Below are 23215 nucleotides of genomic sequence, written 5' to 3'. Positions count from 1 at the left end.
TCCAAAAGTTGAGTCTCATATTGTCTAATATTGTGGGCCTAATGGACCTAACAGTAAACTGAATAAAAACAAAAGATGGTTATTGGGCCTTGATAATTAAAAATACTTGGAAAGCGGCGAGAGGAGAAGAGTGGGAAAATTTTGAATTTTGCGTCGGGTTTTATAAAATTTTTATTTTCCCACGCACACGAAGCTTTGAGCGCCTCCTTTTCGATTTCATTTTCATTCACAAATTTTGCAAATTCAAAATTAAAAACAAAAGAAAAGTAATAGTTAAAACGCTCATATTAATGACTCGTATGAAATGCTTTTTACTCCATAATCTGAATCAATCTCTCTCTCTCTCTCTCTCTCTCTCTCGCTCTCGCTCTCGATTTCTCTCGTTTTCTTCACACCTCTCTCCCTCTCTCGGAGGTAATCTTCTATTTCTCTCTCTGGGATATTTTATGTTTTAGTTTGTGGTTTCTCTGATTTTGAAATTGAGGTTGACTTTTCTGTGAAATTGAATAAGGTTTAGGGTTTCGCTATGGCGGGAAAAGGGGGAAAAGGGCTTCTGGCAGCGAAAACCACCGCAGCTAACAAAGACAAAGACAAAGAGAAGGATAAGAAGAAACCTATTTCTCGCTCTTCTCGTGCTGGAATCCAGGTAAACATTAACCTCTCCATTTCTTCTGATTTTAATTCTCTTTCTTTTCTTTTTTCGCAGGCGAATATGTTGTTACTGATTTTAAATCTGTATGTTAAATTGTTTCCCATTTTTAAATACTGTTTGGCACCATTTTAAAAGATATTATTATTGTTACTGTTTCAAAAGAATGGTTTGGTAGGGATTGAAATTGTGGTGTTGGTTTTATGATTTAGTTTAAGCAATGTGTATATAAAATGTGAAGTAAGATTTCTGTTGTTTTGTATTTTTAGTTAGTTCTAGATAGATAGATTGGCATAGCTATAAAGCAAGTCTTCATTTTGATTTTGCTGAGGTTAAATTGTTGAATTTAGATGATTTATTGATGTAGGTAACCATACCATTTACCTGAATTGGATTGGACTTTTAGATTTTAAAGTTGTTCTGTTTTCTGTTTGTCTTATTAGTTTTGATGCATCTGCACTCAGAACCTCATTTTATTTTATCAGTTAAAAATGAAATTACTTTTGGTGTATAGTCTCGAATTTTAATGTTGCAAATGCGAAGAGTGCATAAAATTAGTCTCATATTGAAGAAAACAAGGAAAAGTGAGGATTTTATAAGATGAGAAACCTAATTAACTTGATATCTTAAGGTTTTGAGTTGGATGTGGTGTTTTTTTTTATCTTACTTGTTCCTTTCCAAAATCTCTCTATTGGTCAAGAGTTCTCCATGGTTGTCCAACACTTATGCTATGTTACAACTATTATTAAGATAGTGTTTTTGACACACATAGTTCTGTTATGGCAATTCATGATTAGCTGTGCTTTTAGCTGCTTTATTTGTTCCCCTTGGCAACCAATTTTTAATTTCCACATTGGTTTCTTAGGATTGAATTTCAATTGTTGACTTTTTGTTTACCTACTACTTATAGGCGTGTATTTCCTTTGTGTGAAGTGGAGTGATGTTTTTACATTTTAAATTTGTTTTCAATTTGGGTTATGGCATGTCTGAATCTACAATCTTGCATTTACTTATTCTTTGCTGATGATTTTTAACCGCTTTGTTCTTGACATGTACAAATCATTTATAAAAAGAAAAGGTAAGTATATGCATCATTATCCTGTATTAAGTGGTTTTGAAATTTTGGGTGTTGAGAGTACCTTATTTTTCAAAAGAGATCTAATATTGTTGTGAAATGATTATATATTATTGGCTATATTCTTTTGTGATTCTATGTCATTGCTCATTTTGTTTTTGAGATTCACATGTTTTGGTCATAGTTTCCTGTGGGTCGTATCCACAGACAGCTGAAGCAAAGGGTCCAAGCTCATGGACGTGTTGGCGCAACTGCTGCAGTTTACTTGGCCTCCATTCTTGAATATCTGACAGCTGAGGTTCTTGAACTTGCGGGGAATGCAAGCAAGGATCTCAAAGTGAAGAGGATAACACCAAGACACTTACAGCTTGCTATCAGAGGAGATGAGGAGCTTGACACTCTCATCAAAGGAACTATTGCCGGTGGTGGTGTTATTCCCCACATTCACAAATCCTTGATCAACAAAACCTCCAAGGAATGAATGATTCATCTTGTGTTGTTAAGCTTTTGATTTATATAATATGGCTGTTGACTGAATCTCAAACTAGGTGTTAATTATGATGACTTTGATTAAACTAGGATTTAGCTTGATTCTCTTTTGCAAGTAATTTGTTTAGAACTATGATGCTGTTAGGATGTAAATTGGTCAGGGATGGTGCTTTCATGTGATCTTTTTAACTGCTGGATTTGTTCTTATAGTTGTAGCTTTGACCGATCGAAATTATCCTTTTTTGTTATAATATAAGATTTGTAGTCTTTATTGGTTATTTATTTCTGTCTATGATATTTGTTACTTTTATTTAATTTTTGCAACGGGTTATTTATTGAATTCTACCAGAAATAATGGCTTTAATATAGATTAGGGGTGTGCATGGCCTGACCCGACTTGAAGACCCGGTCCAATCTCGAACACTTTAAGGACTAATTTGGTATGATTTCATTGGGTTTAGGGTCGGGTAAATGTTTCAAAAATAGACTTGATAATTATTTTGGGTCGAGTTCGGGTCATAGCTCGGATCATTCGAAATCGGTCTGGTGGCTCGGTTAATATACACAATTAATATTTTGTATTATTAGTGATGGATGATGGCTATTATTATGTGGAATTTAAGTATTGTAAACCTTAATATTTTTGTGTTATTAGTCATTGTATATAAGACTATAAGTTAATGTTTTATGTTTAAAATGCATAAGATTTTAGACTAATGCATAATATTGTGTTATTTGTATCGATTTAAATATTTGGTGTTATTAGGCAATATTAGTATTGATTATAGTTATGCTTTAATTTTAGAGAAGAGTTGGTTCTTGTTATATTTTTCTAAGTGAATTTTACCATGTTAAATAATGGTTGGAGTCTTGGAAATTTGGATTTTTACATGCAAACTTTTAAGAAGGTATCAAAATAATATAATGTCAATGACTCGATTTTCATCCGGTTTTTACCCAGTATAATCGTGGCTCGAAAGTGTATAGGTTTCATCGGTTTTAGGGTCGGGTTCGGGTCTAACAAATATGGTCGACATATATTTCGAGTCGGGTCTGTGTCACATTAAACCCGGTTTCACCCGACCCATGCACACCTCTAATATAAATAAAGGTTATTTTATTAATTAATTATGGATTACTATAGTGTGTAAGCCAATAATATTGTTTGTTTTGGTGTTTTTCTTTAATATGGGACTTTTGGTTTTAAATTTGGAATTACACAAATTACATGTAAGTGAATTATGTTATTTTATACGTTGGAAATTATTCTTATTTTTCTTTCATAAAGCATGATTGTTAAAAATTCTTGAGTTAGAAACTGTAAATTGGATAGTCTGATTATTACCATGTAATATCCATTTTAAATGTGACAACAAATAAGTAGACCCGATTTGCTGGAACCACAGGTTGGAAAAACACATCTTGTTCCCATGGCTATCCATATTTACATATTATTACATAACCCTTTTCAATTTATTAATTAATTTGTGAGAGATAAAAGTAGCATTAACTGAAAGAAAACGGATATTGACCCGATTATCCTACTAGGTGTATAAAAAATATTTAATAATAAAACATATAGATATAGTGCTTAATTTGTTATGTGGATCATGTTATCCCATTTATTTTGTAATAATTAATTTTTTATTGTGTTTAATTTGTATGTGCTTAATTTCTTTTTTTTTTTGGAATTTTCAAAATGTTTATTTTTAAAATATAAAAAATTTATTTATCTGGATTAACCTTTAATTAATTAAATTATTTTTAAAATTTTATATTGTGTTCAACTTGTGTTTTGTATTTTTCTTTTTGAAAAAATATTTTTGTTTAGACTTAGCTTATACTTTTTTTCCTTTTGATACTAAAGAGGCCTAAAGAATGATGAAATATTAGACTATTTAAAAATGAAACACCCCACTACATTAACTAAATTGAATTGGTCTAGTGGCTAATTTACTAGTCTATGCAAGTGACAGATGTTTAAAAATTTTGTTCTTTAGTCGATTTATTTAGAAGGGCAATTCGAAAACATTGGAAGTTTTGTTTATTTAGTTGAAAATGCCTTGGGATAATCTCTAATAGTATGAAGAGGGGTTTCTTACCTAAAAACATATCGAACACATCATAAGTTTTGTTTTTTTTTTGTTAAATAAATTGGACAACCTTCAATCTTAATCTTAAGTATCACAAGACACTCATACTATACTTCACCAAAGTTTGAATGCGAACTAAGACATCAGCTGCCCTAGATTACATAAAACACTCATTTACACACACTATTACTATTAACATGGATTCTATATTCTTCACAGAAAATTTAAATCTGGTGTAGCTCCCAGCGAGACAGGTGATGCTGCCATTGATCTAAGGCCTCGGCTGCAACACGACACAAGTTTGAGACTCTAGTTGGATAATATAGTGGGCCAAAATGGACCTAACAATTAACTCCAATAAAAATATCCGGTTATTGGGCCCTGATAATTAAAAATATTTGTTAAAGCGGTGAGAAGAGAAGGGTGTGAAAATTTTGAATTCTCCGTCAAATTTTGTAAAATTTTTATTTTCCCACGCACACGAAGGTTTGAGCGCCACTTTTTAGATTTCGTTTTTATTTTCATAAAAATTCAAAATTAAATAAAAACGGAAGAAAAGTAAAACGCTCATTTAACTCATATTAATGACTCGTATAGTCGTATGAATGCTTCTTACTCCATAATCTCTCTCTCTCTCTCTCTCTCTCTCTCTCTCTCAATTTCTTCACATTTCTCTCGCTCTCTCAGGTAATCTGTTATTTCTCTCTCTGAAATTCTATGTTTTAGTTTGTGATTTTAAAATTGAGGTTGATTTTTCTGTGAAATTGAATAAGGTTTAGGGTTTAGGTATGGCGGGAAAAGGGGGAAAAGGTCTTCTGGCAGCGAAAACCACCGCCGCTAACAAAGACAAAGACAAAGACAAGGATAAGAAGAAACCTATTTCTCGCTCTTCTCGTGCTGGAATCCAGGTAAAGATTTACCTCTACGTTTCTTCTGATTTTAATTTTCTTTTTATTTATTTTCGTAGTCAAATGTGTTTACTGATTTTAAATCTTTATGTTAAATTGTGCACCATTTACAAAAAAGTTATTATTATTTGAAAAAGAATGGTTTGGTAGGGATTGGAGATTGTGGTGTTAGTTTTATGATATATTTTAAACGTAATGTGTATATAAAATATAAAGTAAGTTTTCCGAATGGTTTTGTATTTTAGTTGGTTCTAGCTTAGATAGATCCGCATAGCTATAAAGCAATTCTCCATTGTGATTTTGCTGAGATTGATTTGTTGACTTTAGATAATCTATTGATGTAGGTAAATGATACCCTTTGTGTGAAGTGGAATGGATTTTAGATTTTAAAGTTGTTCACTTTTCTGTTTTTCTTCTTAGTTTTTGATGGATCTGCACTCATAACCACATTTTATATTATCAGTTAAAAATGAATTATCTTTAATGTATGGTTCCAAAGTTATGTTACAATCATGAGATAGTGTGATTGAAACAAATAGTTCTATTGTTATGGCTACTATGTTACAATAATTTTTTAATTTCCACATTGATTTCCTTGGATTAAAATTTAAATGGTTGACTTTTCTTTACCTACTAGTCTTAGGCACTTATTCCCTTTGTGTGAAGAGGTGTGATATTTTTACATTTTAAAATTGTTGGAAAGTGGAACCTTAATCTCAGTTTGTATATTTTGTAGGACGTATTTACTGTTTTCCATTTGAGTTATTTCACATCTATATCTAGAATACTGCATTTGCTTATTGTTTTCTGTTGATGCATAACCTCTTGGTTCTTGACATGTATTTATCATTATTAAAAAAAGATAAAGTGTATGCATTATTATACAGTATTGAGTAGTTTTGAAATTTTGGGTGCTGGGAGTTTCCGTCATTTTCTGAAAGAGGTGTATTATTGCTATATCATTGCTCCCTTTGTTTTTGATATTCATATGGTTTGGTTCTAGTTTCCTGTGGGTCGTATCCATAGACAGCTGAAGCAAAGGGTCCAAGCTCATGGACGTGTTGGTGCAACTGCTGCAGTTTACCTGGCCTCCATTCTTGAATATCTGACAGCCGAGGTTCTTGAACTGGCGGGGAATGCAAGCAAGGATCTCAAGGTGAAGAGGATAACACCAAGACACTTGCAGCTTGCTATCAGAGGAGATGAGGAGCTTGACACTCTCATCAAAGGAACCATTGCTGGTGGTGGTGTCATCCCTCACATTCATAAGTCCTTGATCAACAAAACTTCCAAGGAATGATTGAATGAGTGATTCATTCATTGTTGTTAAGCTTCTGATTTATATATATGGCTGTTGACTGAAACCAAAACTTGTAGGTTGTTTTAATTATGATGACTTTGATTAAAGTAGGATTTAGCTTGATTCTCTTTTGCAAGTAGTTTGTTTTAGAACTGTGATGTTATGATGTAAATTAGTTATTGATGTTGCTTTTATGCGATCTTAACTGGTGTTTTAGATCTTATTTGGTGTTTCCTAAACAACCGTTTCCTTGTTACTCTGATTTGTTGACTTTAATGGGTGTTTCTTTTTAATATATATATATATATATATATGTTGGTTTATTATAGAATGCAAGTTCGTAACTATTATATGCATAGAGATAAGACTAGAGTATATCATGCCATGCATGCTAAAGAAAATAAAAAAGTAAACCTAAATATTTTTTAAAGTGTCAATTTGGTTTTATCAATTTGTTGAAATGTTGATATATGTCTGTCTATATATTTGTTATAGTTATCAATTTGGTCTATATATTTGTTAAAAAACTAATATATTTAATTAATTTAAATAAAAATCTCATGAAATTGGCATGTTTTATATTTAACTCTTATTTTATCTTTAAAAATTATAAAAAAAGATAAATTATAAAAAAAGAATATCCCCCTCTCTAACCTAGGATACTCAAGTATATATTAGTATTACTTAATATATTAGTATTATACGACAATGAAGTTTTTCAATTTTTTAATTGATTTTACATAGTACAATTTACATTATATAAGATTTAAATAAAACAAAATTATATAATATAAGATCACACTTTGTAAAATTAATCGAGATAAAAATTTTGTCAATCTATTTTCATTATGCACCGCAGCATCTTGTGTCATGTAATAAGTCAACAAAAGAAAGCCTCCAATAAACAAAGAGGAACTAGAATCTTGTGTTCTACCAAATTGTTAAGATGCTTTTCATGCACTCTTTGTTCTTATTTAAACCCCTTCTCTCATCTTCATCCATATCCCTCTATTCTCCATAGTTGTTTCTCTCTCTTTATCTCTCCCTCTCAAAAATAATAATATTGGATGCAAAAATGATGATGGCACAACATGGCAATAATAATCTAACACTAACTTCACCTTATCAATGGATGATGAAGTTGAAGCATAAATCAAAATCTCCCTTTGTAGTTGGAGTTCTTGCAAGGCCAGCTGAGAATAATGCTCAAGAAACTAATGTCTACAAAGATAATTGGTTTGATCACTTAGCTATAAACCATTTATCAAAAAGTGTTCAAGCATCAACAGGTTAATTAATTCCTTCCCCTCTTTTCCTTCTTCCTCTACTTCTTCTTCTATAATTAAGAAATTTTAATAGAAAATATGAAATTTAAGGATTTTTTGGTTTAATATTTTTTATTTTCAGTCTTTTTATTTACCAAAAATTTTACAATAAAAAATAAAAACAGAAATTTCAAATACAAACCAAATATATCATAAATTTTAATATATTAACAATATATTAAAAAAAGTTAAAACTATTTATTTAAATTATTTCAATAATTGCTTTAATTCTATGACACCTTTTAGTTAAATTCTTAATTTTTTTTTTTAGCATAACTAGGTTTGTTCTTTGAGTTAGATTCTCTAGAGGAATTGAGTTATTTTTAAAACTAAGATTAAGATCTTTTAAAATGAAAAGATTTATAAAGAGAAAAAATAATTTTTTTTGGTTAACAAAAAATGTATATTTAATCACCATTGAATTAAGATAGTAAGACTCGTAAAAGTTATAAATTAATAGTAATTAGCCTCTTATTTTATTGCTCTAGCAATTTTTTTATTTTAGAAGATCCGAATCCTAAAAAGTATAGTATATCTCTATAATTACATAAATACTCTGTACTACTAATTGTATGTATATTATTAATTCACCTTAATTTTGAATCTTATTCAGGACACAGTAATGGAAAGAGTGGATATGAGAGCCTTGTAGAAGCAGCGATGGTGGCTTATAAGGAATTTGATTCTAATGAACAGAAAGAAGTTATCATTCAAGCACTTGATAGAGCATTTCCAAGGCCAATACTTATGTTGGTGAGTTCATTGCTTAATATGATGATATCTTCTGTTGCTTTCACTTCCATTTGTGTTTAGTATTATAGAATTAGAGAAAATAAAATTTTATTGAAATAGAAAATAACATTTTATAAGGGTATGTTTAGTTTATTTTTTTATATTTTTATTATTGAAATAGAAAATAAAATTTTATTATTTTTATTTCTTCTTTAAATTCCATAAAGAATAGAAACCAATCAATTTTATTAAGTAAAAGTATACGAATGATTTCATAACTTATAAGTCTTCAAGGTGTTTTAACTCATTTTATCTTAGAATTTAGAAGTAATTTACCGCCACTTTTCCAAGTTATTAATTCCTCTATAATTATAGACAAAAAAAAAAAAAAAAACACTTATACATGTGCTTTTAGAAAAAAAAATAGTTTTAGTAGCAATAACATTAGGATCACTATTTTTTTAGTTACTTTATTTTTTGATAATTATATATTTATTTTTATTATTATGCATTGTTATCATAAGTTATGAAATTTTTTTGTGAGCGATAAAAAAGTCTTTATTATCAATTATTATAATTGTCATTTAATTTTTTTTAAAAACCAAAATATAAGATGATTAATTTTTAATTGTCAATAATATATGGACGGCTATTTTTATTGTTGTTGCTAAAGACAAATAAATTATCATTAAAAATAATTTTTGTTGTAGTGAACTTGTTAAATTCCTTTCTTGTTTTTATAATAACTATGTATTATAATTATTATTCATGAAAAATGGCAGATAAGGACAATGCTACCACCATCTAAATTTGCAAGGGAATATTTTGCTGCTTTTACCACTTTGTTCTTTGCTTGGTTGGTCGGACCCTCCGAGGTAACTAAGACACTATTTTATTTGTATTTTATATTCTTGATAAGGAAGTATAGGGAGTCAATATATGTGCCGTACAATGTATATAATGGGTTAATTTTAAATTAAAATTAAATTATGGACAATTAATTAATTAAATTAAAATTAAATTAATGTAAGATGTTTATTATCTCTGGTACTCGGATGATTATTCTAGATAATATGGGTGTATTGTATTTGATAAATTAGTAGTATTTTATCATAGATGTTCGAATCTGTACGATAGCAGATAATTACTTTTTGTATTGGGCTAAAGAGTCAGCCCATTATATATATTGTATACTTACTCTATTAGCTCTCTATTGAGATTCATTATTGATTAGTTACTTGACTGTAATTTTGCATAATAAATATATATTTTTTTTAAAGAAAAGAGTAGCCCATCCCATTTGTATGACTATAATAATTGATGAAATTCATGGTATATAATTCCTTAGTAAATTGTCAAGAGATTAAAGTTTTTTTTTTAAAAGGTTCATTGCATGTCATCAAATTAAACTAAGTTTGTAAATAGAGCAATAATGGACTTAAAATATATGATTTGAGAATAAATTTCAACTTACCAACTTTTTTTCTTAATTAAGTTTGGGAAATCTCTTTTACTGTGTGGAGCACTGCCATATATCTGACGTCACCCACTAATTATTCTCCATAATTAGCATGTACAATTATTCAAGCATCATCCCCCAATAATCTAGTTTCTGAGTTTCATGAGTAGATATGCTGAATCGTTGATATAAATCATCATTCAAACGGATATCATTAATTAACTATATTGAGTAATAATTTAATAGGATCAATTCATTTCGTTAAGCTTGAAACACAACACCCTTGGGCCCTATGGTGTAACATACATACCTAATTAAATAAATTTTGACATTGAAAATCAATATAGTATAACATTGTTTTGGGCATTGCACTATGTAATCAACTAATCATCATGCTCTATGATCCAAATTCCAAGGCCATGTATATATTGAAAGTGACAAGTTTATTTAGAAAATAATATGCTTAATTATGAATATATGCACAATTATTTCTTTTACGACATTTTCTTTAATTTTTCTATATATATATATATATTAGAACCTATGTATTTTTTATATCTTGAAATAAACAATCGCCCAATATAAGCTATAATATAGATAAGTGCATGTTAGAATATAATTAGGATCAATTAGCATTATTTAGTATATCTGAATATTTATTACAGGAGATTACATCTTTATTATTACGATTCTCTTAGTATCTATAAATACCTTTTTATATTGTATCATTCTACATAATTTAATTACACTCAATAATACACAACTTGAATAGACAATTTGAATACACTTAACAATATACAAATCATTTCTCTAGTTTAGTATCTTGTTTCTAACAGTGCATATAATAATCAAATTATACCCTTTTACTTTCTAAGATGTTGGTAGTTTTCTTGAATGTAAAAGGAATTTAATTAAGCATGTAATAACGTCATTAATAAGTTTCTTTCACAATGTGTGTAAAGGTGAGAGAATCAGAGATCAATGGAAGAAGAGAAAAAAATGTAGTCCACATAAAGAAATGCAGGTAACTTCAACTTCCACTTAATTTTCTATATAATTATATTATCTTCACATACATTTCTATTATTTAACACAGAAAATTATGTTATACCATACTTTTATGGCCTCAACAATATGCTCTAATGATTATGCAAGCTCCACACTCCATTCTCATCATGATCATCACCATCAATGATTCAATGTTATTGTCATTATTGCTAAGATATCATCAAGACTTTTATTGAATTAAAATTCGATTTATTTTGAAGTTGAACCGGCCGGTTCAGATAAAAAAACCAGTGAACGAATTGGCCACTTGTGTTCAATTTACTAATTTAACCAAATATGTCTATATATATAAAATATATTATTATTCAAATAATAATATTATTTTTTTGTCATATTTATTTTGAATCATAACATTGTTTTTAGTATATATTTGTTTAATAAAATTTCAGTTGAACAAGAATTTCACTAATATATATATATATATATATATATATATATATATATATATATATGCAGATTTCTGGAGAAGACAAATTGCGTAGGAATGTGCATTAATCTCTGCAAGATGCCATCTCAATCTTTTATAAAAGATTCTTTTGGTATGCCAGTAAACATGGTTCCTAGTAAGTATATATATTTATTAATATTTTCGACGACTATTTGCATGATCAAATACACATATATGATATATCCACACATTATCATTACAGTTGTATTTTTCAACGAGTAAATTTTCATTTTGTTTTCTGAAATTTACACGATTATCTATTTTGGTTTTAGAAATTTAAATTTTTTTTATAGTAATGTCTAAATTTATATCTAGCCCCTCAATTCTTTTCACGAATCAATAAACAGAATGTTGTTAGATTCTCCAACAATTAAGTGACATGACTTTTTTCTTTTTCTTCTTCAATTTGAATTATAACAAAATTCATAAGAAAAAGTATATGGAACCAAGAGATTATCAGCCAAAAATTAAATAAAATCACATTAATTTATATTAATAATTAATTTTAAATTTTTTAAATTCAAAATTTATAAAAACCATCTTCTCTCTCACATTAACCTACCGACCTTCAACAATCACACACACAGACCTCTCTCTCTTACCGTCAGGCCCTCTTCGCCTCCCCACCGCGACCCACTCCTCTTCTATCACCGACATCTGGCTCGTCGGATTCGCTACCGTCGACAAGAACCGCTTCCCTTTCGTGAACCAGATGTGTTACTGGAGCCGCAAAAACTTATCTTCACTGAAACATGGTTGTCTATTTCATGGCTATGTCCTCAAATTTGAGTTTAGTTCACACATCTCTGTAGAAAATGCACTTATAAATATGTATGCCAAATGTGGTTGTCTGGATGACTCAATTAAGATATTCCTAGAAATGCCAAATAGAGATTCTGTTTCATGGAGCACTTTGATCAGTGCCTACGGTCTTCATGGATGTGGTGACCAAGCATTGCAACTTTTCCATGAAATAAAAGAGAGGGAGGAGTGAAGTCAGACTCAATTACCTTACCCGCCGTATTATCTGCTTGTAATCATGCCGGTCTTGTAACTGAGGCGCAACTGGTATTCAAACAAGCGAGTGCAGATTGTAAAATTCAATTAACCTTAGAACACTATGCATGCCTAATTGATCTTCTTGGAAAGAAATATAAAAAAAATATTCATTTAATATGAAAAAAAACATCCTAATACTTAACAAAAGAAATATTCAGTTATATTTTAGCAAAAATAATTAAATATCTATAAAATTTAAAAAAAATATGAAATTTTTAAAGAAATAGAGACATTCACATTTGCAATACAAAAAAAATTGAAAAATATATAAAAGAACATCCATTTAGTATGAAAAAGAAACATTCTGATACTTAGCAGAAGAAACATCTATATATATTAACTCGTAGAGATTTTAGATTCACCCAAAGGTATTTGGCTGATTTTTGACTAATACCCTTTTAGTTTTCTAGCATTGTTGAATTCATAAAATTCTAAACAAAAAAATTATTGAGAGAAACACAACAGTAATGTAAATAAAAAAAACAACAAAAATAAAATAAAATAATGTTTAGAGTAGGACATTTTTTTAAAATTTTTATTTCTTTTAAAGATGAGGTTGATCTGTCACCAAAAGAGGTGATTGAGTTAGCACAGTAAAAGCATCCTATATTTCAAGAGTAAATTATATTAACGTCATCTTCAGTTCGGTGAAATTCATTACGATTACCTTCTATTTGGCCAGATTATACTAGTGTTGTGTTAATTACAACGTGTTTAGTGACATGTTCTACATAATACAAATATGTATAACATACCCTAAAAGCTTGAATTTTGAGAAGAAAAAAGTGGGGTGTGAAGAAACTAACTATAGCAATGATAGCAGCAAAGGTTTGTAGTGTTGTTGTCGTTGCCATTAGTTCTACTCTTGTTGTTGTTGCTGTTGGGACGTACCGCTATCTTCGTAATACTAAAATAACAAACTTTGCTTTTGATTTAGAATTTGGATCAAAGCCAACGAATCGATGATGATTAGTGAGCGAGGGATGCGACGGACCGAGTGTGGAAAGGAGAGATCGTGTCAAAAAAAAGAGAAGGATCGCAGCAAAGAAGGGACAGACGGAGAGGAAGTTAAAGAAAAAGGAATGAGTCAGGTGGGAGATAAAGAAGTAAAAAAGGGGAAGCGAGAGGAGAAGGACGGTGGAGAACAAGAAGAAGAAGAAAAAAAAGTTAGGGTTTCAAGAATTAAATAGGGTCCAAAATCAAATCTTGTCATGTCATCTAATCGTTGAAGTGTCTGATATGACAAGAGTTTGTCACATCAATACTCTATTTGCTAATTCATCGGTGAAAAGGGTTGAGAGACCAAATCGCTATCCGAACCAGAATTTAGAGTACCATTATAAAAAATTTTAATCTTCAAATATTAAAATAGATAATCACACAAATTTCAAAAGATTAAAATAAGAATTTACTCATTTTTTAACAAACCAATTTAATTTAAATAATTAATTTGGTAGCAGAAACCTCTGAATCATATATTATTATGACTCCCATCTTAAGAAGCTTTATTTACCCCTCTATAACATATATTATTAATTTTCTCCCTTAATATGCGTGTATATTTTAACATCGTAATTTAGAGCTAACTAAAAAAAATTTATGTTTATGTTAAAAGATATTAGGAATTACTTAATAAGTTGTTTGACAATAGAGCCAACTATTAGTGATAATAAGTGGGTTAATAATAGATATATTGACTATATTCTTGCATAATTGTCACTATATATATTAGGTGTTAAAAATATAATTATTTATATTATTTTTTTATCAATTTAAAATTTTAAGAGAAGTAATTTTATGATATAGTATCAAAGTTCTATATCAAAAAGTCTAGAGTTCGATTTATGGTGAACTCCAAAATAAAAAAAATAGTATAAAATAAATAAAAAAACTACACAAAATTCAAACAAATTCAAACGAAATTCTTGCTTGAGAAAAAATATAGAGATATAATCATTCATGTTATTTCCTCCCATCAGCTTAAACTTTTGGAAGAAATGATATCATGAAATTGTATCATAACTCTATGTTCGAATGGTCTAAAATTTGATTTTTGGTGAACTCCAAAAGAAAAAAAAAAATAGTATAAGACAAACAAAATGAAAAAAAAAGAAGGCCTATGTAAAAATTCAAACAAATCCAAAAGAGACTCTTATTTGAAGAATAGCATTAGAGATATTATAATTCATATTGCTTCTCCTATCACCTTAAGCTTTTGTGAGGAGTGATTTTATGACATTAAGTGTATGTAGATTGGATATAACTAAAATTTTAACTCGATTTGTGCTAAAATCATTGATCTAATATTCACATTTTTTTAGACTAAGATCTAATACAATCCTCAACTTTACAGATTGAATTAGAAAATATCGGATATATCCAATTTAAAAAAATAAAAAATATCTCTAAAAATTAAAAAATATATTTTTCCCTTTTTTTTAATATCTATTTACTTCTAAAACACTATCAATCAATATTTTCTTAAATGATAAACACAATACAACTAAACATATATATATATATATATATATATATATATATATATATATATATATATAATTCTAGAATATAAAATAAAACAACTAAATCTAATTATTTAACATTCTAACAACAAGAACAAATACATAATAATAAAATTTTAATATCCTAATATTCTAAAAGTACAACACAAAGTAGAACTATACCAAATAAAAAAACACTTAAACATAACATAATATAATTTTTTTTGTTTATTATGTGGATTTGTAAATATAGATATAAAAATTCGTGATCTAATACTATTTAACTATAAATTAGATCTAATACGATCTGATGATTATAGGATTGAATATAGATAAATACCATTGATCTGCGAATCTGATCCGAATATATGAATACCCATAAATAGTGATATTATTATTAAGAGCATAAAATATTTTTTTCAAGTTTAACTTACAAAAAATATTGAGTCAATTAGAAATATGTTGTAATAAAAATAAAACATTTTAACCATTAAAGACAAAATAAAAATTTGTCGAAATATTAGGAATTCATTTAAATGATTTTTTGTTTGAGTTGTTAGCATAATATTTTTCTTGTGCATATGTAACTATTTACATGCATATTTTGAGTAGTTTCAAAAGAACATCATCATCTTAATAATTATGTCTACATTTCTCAAATTAGCAAGTGACAAAATCTGTGTGACAAGACTAGAAATTGATGCTCCTTACTTACATTATCAAAATACTAATTAGTGGAGGGTCTCATGTAGATACCACTTAGGGTACCAAAATGCAATTACACCCGTTGAGGCTTAAAATAAGATCAATGCTTTACACATTGCATTTCAATTTCATATGGAATTTGACACCTGAATAATAGCCGCACGTTAAACACTTAAACAGTTAAACTTCACCAGAAATGACACCTTATTAAAATTGACTAGGAATTTCACAAAGGAAGGTTTTTAATTTCTCTTTTTCTTTTTTGGTTGGACCCAAAGGCATTGAAATCATACATATTGATGACTAGGGTGTCAATTGGGTGGGTCTAACTTATAAAGATATGGATAGATTTTGAATCGATTTAATTTGTGAAAAATATAGACTAATGTCATTTGTACATTTAATTTTATTTTTATTTTATATATTTTCTTAGAGTAAATTTTAGATTAGTGTCTTAATTATTTTTGTTTAGAAACAATTAAGGTAGCGTTTGTTTTGAGGTACTGAGACAGAGACTGAGAGACTGAGACTCAGTATTATGTTTGTTGGTTTAGAGATTGGTACTAAAATTTTTGTCTCTGTCTCCAAAATTTCAATATTTCAGTACCTCCAAAAAGTAGGGACACAAGGGACTAAAATTTTTAGAGATGGAGACTGAAACTTTAATAACATTTTATACTTAAAATACCCTCATTTCAATTAATTAATTCCAATTTTACCTTTTGTACAAATTAAATTAGAGTTTTATTCTTGTTTCAATTTCTGTCTCCTATTTTGCACCAAATAGAATTCTAAGATTTATTTCAATCTCTGTCTCTTAGTCTCTGTCTCTCAGTCTCAGTCTTTCCGTCTCTGTCTCTCCACCAAACGCTATTTAATAAAAAAAGTTGACAAATTAAATTTTGACCTTTTAGAATAATAGATAATTATCCATAATAAAGTTAAAAAAATAGCTCTTTATATTTTTAAACAAAAATACTATGTGTAAATAAAAATTCAGCAATTGAATCAGCTATTATTTATTTATGTATAAACACATATATTATTTAATTTATTTTTAATATATATTTTATATTTCAACATATATGTTATATAGAGTATTAATTTTTTGTATACACATAACAAGATTGATTTTTAAAAATTACAAATACTCCTAATTTTTCTTAAAAGTTAATATGTTTGAGGGATTAATTAAGTTGTCTAAAATTTTGAAAGATAAGGGACGAATTTTATTTTATTAAGAGTGGATCCTCTCCAGTGAATAAAAAACTGGATGGTGTGCAGTGTTTAATCTAACCATTCACCACATTCTCTCTCTTATTTATTTCTGGTCCCACTATTAAAATCAAAGGTGAGAAATTGCATTGTATTTTATCAAGTATTAAAAAAACTGGAGAGGATCTATTTCCGAGCTTATTTATCTAAGTTTTTTTTAAAAAAGGACCAGTATATCAAGCCTTTTTGTTAGGGATGCATATGGATTGGACAAGCAAAATTTGATCAGAACTCGCCCCAATCCTAATATTTTTACAGGTTTATTTTAAAGAATTTAACCCGACTCTAAATTGATCCGAAAACTATCTGGCTCGACCCGATAAAAAAAATTAGCGTTTGTAAGTTTTATATAATAAATTTTAATAAAATAAATTTAATAAATATTATATTATATTTATACCAAAAAAAATTATTTTAAAACAAGAATAATAATATGTAATATAAAAATATTAATTGAGGTATAATAATATAATATTTTATTATTAATTTCATCCTCTATATATATTTATATATATAAAATGAATTCGGGCCAAGTCGAAATTATCTTATGATCTGAATCCAACCTGAAAATAACATCCGATTAAAATAATAAATTTAAGGGTAAAGTATTAAATTAATCCCTTATATTTGACCGTAATTCTGTTTTGGTTCTTAAAGTTTAAAGTGTCCTAATTGAATCTAAAAAAGTTTCATTTACCTTCAATGTAGTCTCACCGTGAAGTCAAAGTTAAATAATTAATGAAATGTCCTACATCACAGCAGTATAAGAACAAGGTTGATAATTTGAAAAACAAGTACAAGTTCCAGATACACAAAATTAACCGTAGATGCGTCAATACATTTATTTATCATTTTTCTTACAATTTAAATGAAATATTTTCTATAGAACTAAGAAAAATGATAAATAAATATATTGATACATCCACGGTTGATGTTGTGCCTTTAGAGTTTGTACTTATTCTCCAAATTATCGACATTATTCTTGTATTGCTATAGGACATTCCGTTAATTATTTAACTTTAACTTTACGATAGGATTACATAGAAACTAAATAAAATTTTTTTAGACTCAAGTAGGACATTTTAAACCTTCAAAATTAAAATAGAATTACGTTCAAATATAAAAAGACTAATTTAATACTTTACCCTAAATTTAAATTCGACAAAATATATCTAGGATCTGGACTGGGTTGCGGGCCATACCCAATCTTAAATACCTCTACTTTTTATTAACATCTAATTTGTTTAGAAAAATGATAAGAACCAATGTGAGATATTATATTTTTTAAATTCAAAGATAAAAATAACGAATAAGAGAAAAATAAGTAAGTTTATGATTAAGGTAATCATAATAAGGTTAATTATTAAATAAATACTATAATTTTGGGTGTATAAATTCTAGAAGAATATCGTTTAAGTTGTGTTAAAGATTTTATTAACCAACAAGATAGAATGTGTGGAAGAAGGTTTGTGATTTTTTAACCCATATAAGAGGAGTGTTAGGAAGTCAGTAATTTTTGTGTTTTGTAATTATTAATTAGCCATTAATAATATTTTTAATGGTGTGAGATTAAATTCAATTGTGTGAAATCATTCAATTTTTTTTTTATAATTAAATACTGACCAATCTTTTAAAAAGTTATTGACCCCTAAACTTTCCCATTAATTCATTCTGTTCATCTCATTAGTTCTGGTATGCTCTTTTATATTTATTTATATCCGGTGTTACTTTACCCCTCTAATGAACCATCCTATGATATACAAGGAAATCAGTCATTGCATTTAACGGTAAATACCCTAAAAAATAAAACCATATGTACTTTTAGATTTATATATTTTAAGAACTATAAAATCATTATTGTATTTATTAAGAAGCTTTTTAAAACAACTTTAATTAAAAAGGTTTATTTTCAAACTACATTGCACAACGGGTTTAACTTAACCCAACCCAACTTTAAATGGTTCAAATTTTTTTTTTTTTGAGTTTGTCATACATGCACGCACCAAAAATAATTATGATTAACAGAACAAAAAAAAAGTTTTAATTATTTTGTTAATTCTTATAATTTTATTAAATTTTTACATTTTTTAATTAAAATTTTACTTTGTTTTTAATTTTATAATTAAATATTTTTTATATTAAAAATATTAAAATTAACAAAATATTTCTTTAAAAAATATAAGGTTAAACATCTAGTTAGGTTCTTAATTATTGATATCTTCAATTTGTGAAAAAATATTTAATTAATTCTAATATTTTTATACTAAAAAAGACTTAATTACAAACCTCAAAACAGTGTAAGAATTTAATTAAAACAATTATAAAAATTTAATTAAAAATTTAATAAAATTTTAAAGAGCAACAGAATAATTAAAAAAAAAAAGTTGGGTTGATGAAAGAATAAAAATACGTTAATTAACAAATGGATCAGACTGAAAACTCCCCTAACCTAAATTATGTAATAGGTGATTTAATTTCTCATTAAGTTAACTAATTACCTAAATCAAATGTGCAGAAAGTATATAATAGACAACAGTATCAGTATACGAGGGAGATAGATTTCTTCAACAATATGGATAGTTTGATTATATATTTTCTTTTGATGATTTGCAGATTTTGATGACATGAGTTGTGAGATGATATTTGGCCAAGAACCCCCACCATCAACTGATGACCCAGCATTCAAGCAACCTTGTTATAGACTATGTAATTATTTTATTATAAGATTCTTTACATAAATGCATTCATTTCATTTACATCTCATATATATTGTTTTAAAATAATTTTCTTTCTTACTTTTTTATACATTAAAAAATTGATGTATCTAAATCTATTTAATGTCTAAGTATATTAATTTTTTTTTAATGTACTAAAAAAATAAAAAAGTTAAAACATGTGTTCTAAGTTAGAACATATGTTAAAATTACTATTAATAAAATTTTTTATTTTTTAAATAAATACATAAAATATATTAAAAATTTTAAATTTTTTTAATTTTTATAAAAATATTCTCAGTCAGTAACTTTAACATATATCCTAAGACACATAAACATAATCCTTATTTAAAAAAAAAAAAAAGTTCGACAAATCAAATTTGATTCTACATATTATTTGACTCATTATAGATATAATATTGCATATCAACACCCGATGTAATTTGTTGTGCTAAGGTTGGTATTTAAGATTCGGTTCGATTTTAAGATATATTTTGTTAGATTTAGATTGGTTATTTTTATTCAGTGTTATTTTTAGATTAAGTTTGGATTATGTTTTGAGTCAGTGAGTTGATCTGAAATGATTTTTTATAGTAAAAATATATATTTTATAGTGAAATTAATAATGTTATATTATATTTTTATACTTTAATTAATAATTTTTTATATCATACAGTATTATTTTGTTTTAAAATAATTTATTTTTATATAAATATGATATAATATTTATTAAATTTAATTTATAAAAATAATATTTTATTACTTTAATATATAAATTTTATAAATTTATATATATTAATTTTACATTTGGTCAACCTAATTTATTTTCGAATTACTTTTAAATCAAATTAAAAATAAATCTAATTACTTTTTAGAATTAGATTTGGGTCTAATTAAATCTAACTCAGTCAGACTCATGAACATTTCTGACAATAAAAAATATATAACTGATAAATAATAAGTAATTTAATTTCTTTAATGAAATTGCATTGGGTTAGATTAATTAAAAATCTAGTAATAAGATTCTGATTATAGTGGTTTAATTGTGGACAAAAAAAAAAGTTGCAGATTAATGTACACAAAATAAATAATGCATAATTTCATAACATGATCAAGAAGGGGAAAAATATATTTCTTCCATTTTAAAATAATTATTGTTTTGATTATTTTATATATTAAAAAAATCATTTATCTAAACCTGTTTCACATCTAAGTACATCAATTTTTTAATGTATAAGAAAAGTTAAAATAACAATGATTTCGAAAAAGAGAGAGCATCTAATATTGTTCATATATCATGCAGGCAAGACAAAGCAAAATCATGGAATGAATTGCCTCAGTTAATGCAGCAGGTATATGGAAATAATAATTCTGAAAAATAAAAAATACCACAAGTAACCATATGCCACGGACAAATAATTACTATGGACTATGGAGTCCACTTATTATATTTTTGAATAATTTTTTTATCAGAAGATTTTCTCTTAGTCTTTGTGATTGGTTTAGCTTGTAAAGATTAGAGAGTTTTTATTATCTTCTTTTTCTTATTCTTTTATCGTTTTTAAAGGTTGTTAAACGAGTTAGTCTAATTCATTTATGTCCGGCTTATTTAGACTCTAGAGTTAAATGAGATTGGTCCGTCTAGATTCATTTTATTTACAAGCTATAATTTTTCAGTTCGAATCGTTTATGGTAAGTCCGATAGGTTAAATAGGCTAATTCGTTTACTCTTTTATTTTTTTTTAAAAAAATATTTTGACAAAAAATATCACTTTTAAGTTAAAAACCTTAAACAAACAGTGATTTTTTTAGTTGATGGGTCGAATTTTTCGAATCGAATCGGAATAAATGTTGGCTAAAAGCATTATTTTTTAAGAAAAACATGTAAAAAAATAAACGGGCCACCCGTTAGTCCGCGTGCTAATCTGATTAGTCTGTCAATTTTTTAAGTTAATCGGATTCAACCCATTTAGCCCAAAATTTTAATAGGTTTAATTTTAGAGGCAAAGTCCGCCCATTTAAACAGGTAAATGAATTGATCCAATAAATTTAGTCCATTTTGATGGTCCTATCACTTTCAGTTTTAAATCACTATAACTATCATGGTCACTGTCTAAAAGAAGATGATAATGAGAATATAAATATTTTTAGAAAAAAATTAATTTTATCGAATAACTAAAATAAAACATAATAATAAAATATTTGAGAGAAAATAAAATATTTTAAATATTAAAAATAAAATTAAAATTTAATCTAAATATTAAAAAGATTTAATTACTTTATTGATCTTGGTTCTTATAGTTTTACTAAATTTTTAATTAGATCTTTATATTTTTTTTTTCAATTGAATTTCACTGCTTTTAATTTTACAATTAGATCCCTCCTAATATAAAAGATATTAGAGTTAACTGAATATTTTTTTGTAAATTGAAGGTATCTATAATTAAGAATCTAATATTAGATCTTTTACCACATATTTTTTAGAAAAAATATTATATTAATTTTAACATTTTTGACATGAAAATAACTTAATTACAAAATTAAAAACAGTGTAATGACCTAATTGAAAAAAAATAGAGGCCTAATTACGAATTTGGTAAAATTATAGAGATCGACAAAGTAATTAAACCTATTAAAAAGAAAAGTCAAAAAATGAGAGAGAACAGAGAGACCGAAGAGAGTGGGGGGTAGGGGGTGTTCTTGAGAGTGGCAAACACAGTGAGGTTTCTGGCATAGCCAAAGAAAGTGATTAGGGGAAGAGTGTAGGAGGGGGGCTACAGCCGGTGATATGAAGGGGCAAAGGGGATGAGAAGGGAGGAGCAGGAATATCCAAAGGTGTTTCTCTGAAGACCTCTTTCAGGGACAAGGTAGTTGGCTTCACGGTCTCTAGAGCCATGAAGACCGCAGGGGCCTTGGTCAAAGACAAGATGGCTACTATTACATCGATCAAGGAGAGTTGGACATTCCTTGGATTTGTTTTACGCCTGAAGCGTGAGCAGCTCTAGCGGAACCATACAAAGACCCTATTGTCATCAAAGTTTTAGGAAAGCGGTTTAGTTACACGGCCATTATTCACAAGCTTAGAGATGTGTGAAAAACCAAAAGTGGTTATGAGGTTTTAGACGTGAATTTTGGCTATTTTTTGGTGAAGTTCGATCTTATGGATGATAGAGATCAGGTTCTCTTAGGACGGTCTTGGATGATTGCAGACAACTATGTCGCGGTCAAGCTATGGGACACTTCCTTTAGACCTTCTGAATAATCGTTTGAGTCAACACTGGTGTGGGTCAAGATCTCACGGCTTAATATATGGTAATATAATGAAGAGGCGATGCGTTCTATCACCTCCTCCATAGGGACTCCTATTTGGGTGGATTTGGCTACCGAATCCGCAAAAAGAGGCAAATATGCTCAT

At 27.7% G+C, this 23215-nt stretch overlaps 3 protein-coding genes across 6 annotated transcripts; all 3 read left to right on the top strand.

The window, feature by feature from the left end:
* The first annotated feature begins 275 nt into the window (after positions 1-275).
* LOC107624897 (histone H2A variant 1) lies at positions 276-2488 on the top strand. 2 transcript variants are annotated; one of them, XM_016327384.3, is made up of 3 exons: positions 276-414; positions 518-646; positions 1909-2488. In XM_016327384.3, exons 2-3 carry the CDS (start codon positions 527-529, stop codon positions 2203-2205), a joined length of 417 nt encoding a protein of 138 aa, XP_016182870.1. In that variant the 5' UTR covers positions 276-414; positions 518-526; the 3' UTR covers positions 2206-2488. The 2 variants fall into 2 exon arrangements, with proteins under 2 accessions (XP_016182870.1, XP_016182869.1); XM_016327383.3 differs by having other exon boundaries at positions 281-414; positions 512-646.
* A 2372-nt stretch (positions 2489-4860) lies between these two features.
* LOC107624898 (histone H2A variant 1) lies at positions 4861-6813 on the top strand. 2 transcript variants are annotated; one of them, XM_016327387.3, is made up of 3 exons: positions 4861-4993; positions 5086-5214; positions 6218-6813. In XM_016327387.3, the coding sequence occupies exons 2-3, from the start codon at positions 5095-5097 to the stop codon at positions 6512-6514; spliced, it is 417 nt and encodes a 138-aa protein (XP_016182873.1). In that variant the 5' UTR covers positions 4861-4993; positions 5086-5094; the 3' UTR covers positions 6515-6813. The 2 variants fall into 2 exon arrangements, with proteins under 2 accessions (XP_016182873.1, XP_016182871.1); XM_016327385.3 differs by having other exon boundaries at positions 4862-4993; positions 5080-5214.
* Positions 6814-7516: 703 nt separating this feature from the next.
* On the top strand, positions 7517-21697 carry LOC110268718 (beta-carotene isomerase D27, chloroplastic-like). Of its 2 annotated transcripts, none has more exons than XM_088505403.1 (7): positions 7517-7803; positions 8453-8592; positions 9354-9446; positions 10993-11054; positions 11555-11661; positions 19700-19792; positions 21104-21697. In XM_088505403.1, exons 1-7 carry the CDS (start codon positions 7590-7592, stop codon positions 21142-21144), a joined length of 750 nt encoding a protein of 249 aa, XP_088361529.1. In that variant the 5' UTR covers positions 7517-7589; the 3' UTR covers positions 21145-21697. The 2 variants fall into 2 exon arrangements, with proteins under 2 accessions (XP_088361529.1, XP_088361530.1); XM_088505404.1 differs by having other exon boundaries at positions 7540-7803; positions 11555-11637; positions 21104-21221.
* The last annotated feature ends 1518 nt before the right edge of the window (positions 21698-23215 follow it).

The sequence above is a fragment of the Arachis ipaensis genome, chromosome B2 (assembly GCF_059453495.1).
Source record: "Arachis ipaensis isolate K30076 ecotype BB chromosome B2, ASM5945349v1, whole genome shotgun sequence".
NCBI classification, from domain to species: Eukaryota; Viridiplantae; Streptophyta; class Magnoliopsida; order Fabales; family Fabaceae; genus Arachis; species Arachis ipaensis.
The sequence above is the reverse complement of the archived record's forward strand: the minus strand, read 5'-3'. Positions and strand labels throughout refer to the sequence as shown.

Coding starts and splice junctions, on each gene's coding strand:
- LOC107624897 (XM_016327384.3), top strand. CDS start 527: ATGGCGGGAAAAGGGGGAAAAGGGCTTCTGGCAGCGAAAACCACCGCA. Junction 647..1,908: donor CTTCTCGTGCTGGAATCCAG/GTAAACATTAAC, acceptor TTTTGGTCATAG/TTTCCTGTGGGTCGTATCCA.
- LOC107624898 (XM_016327387.3), top strand. CDS start 5,095: ATGGCGGGAAAAGGGGGAAAAGGTCTTCTGGCAGCGAAAACCACCGCC. Junction 5,215..6,217: donor CTTCTCGTGCTGGAATCCAG/GTAAAGATTTAC, acceptor GTTTGGTTCTAG/TTTCCTGTGGGTCGTATCCA.
- LOC110268718 (XM_088505403.1), top strand. CDS start 7,590: ATGATGATGGCACAACATGGCAATAATAATCTAACACTAACTTCACCT. Junction 8,593..9,353: donor CAAGGCCAATACTTATGTTG/GTGAGTTCATTG, acceptor GAAAAATGGCAG/ATAAGGACAATGCTACCACC. Junction 11,055..11,554: donor GTCCACATAAAGAAATGCAG/GTAACTTCAACT, acceptor ATATATATGCAG/ATTTCTGGAGAAGACAAATT.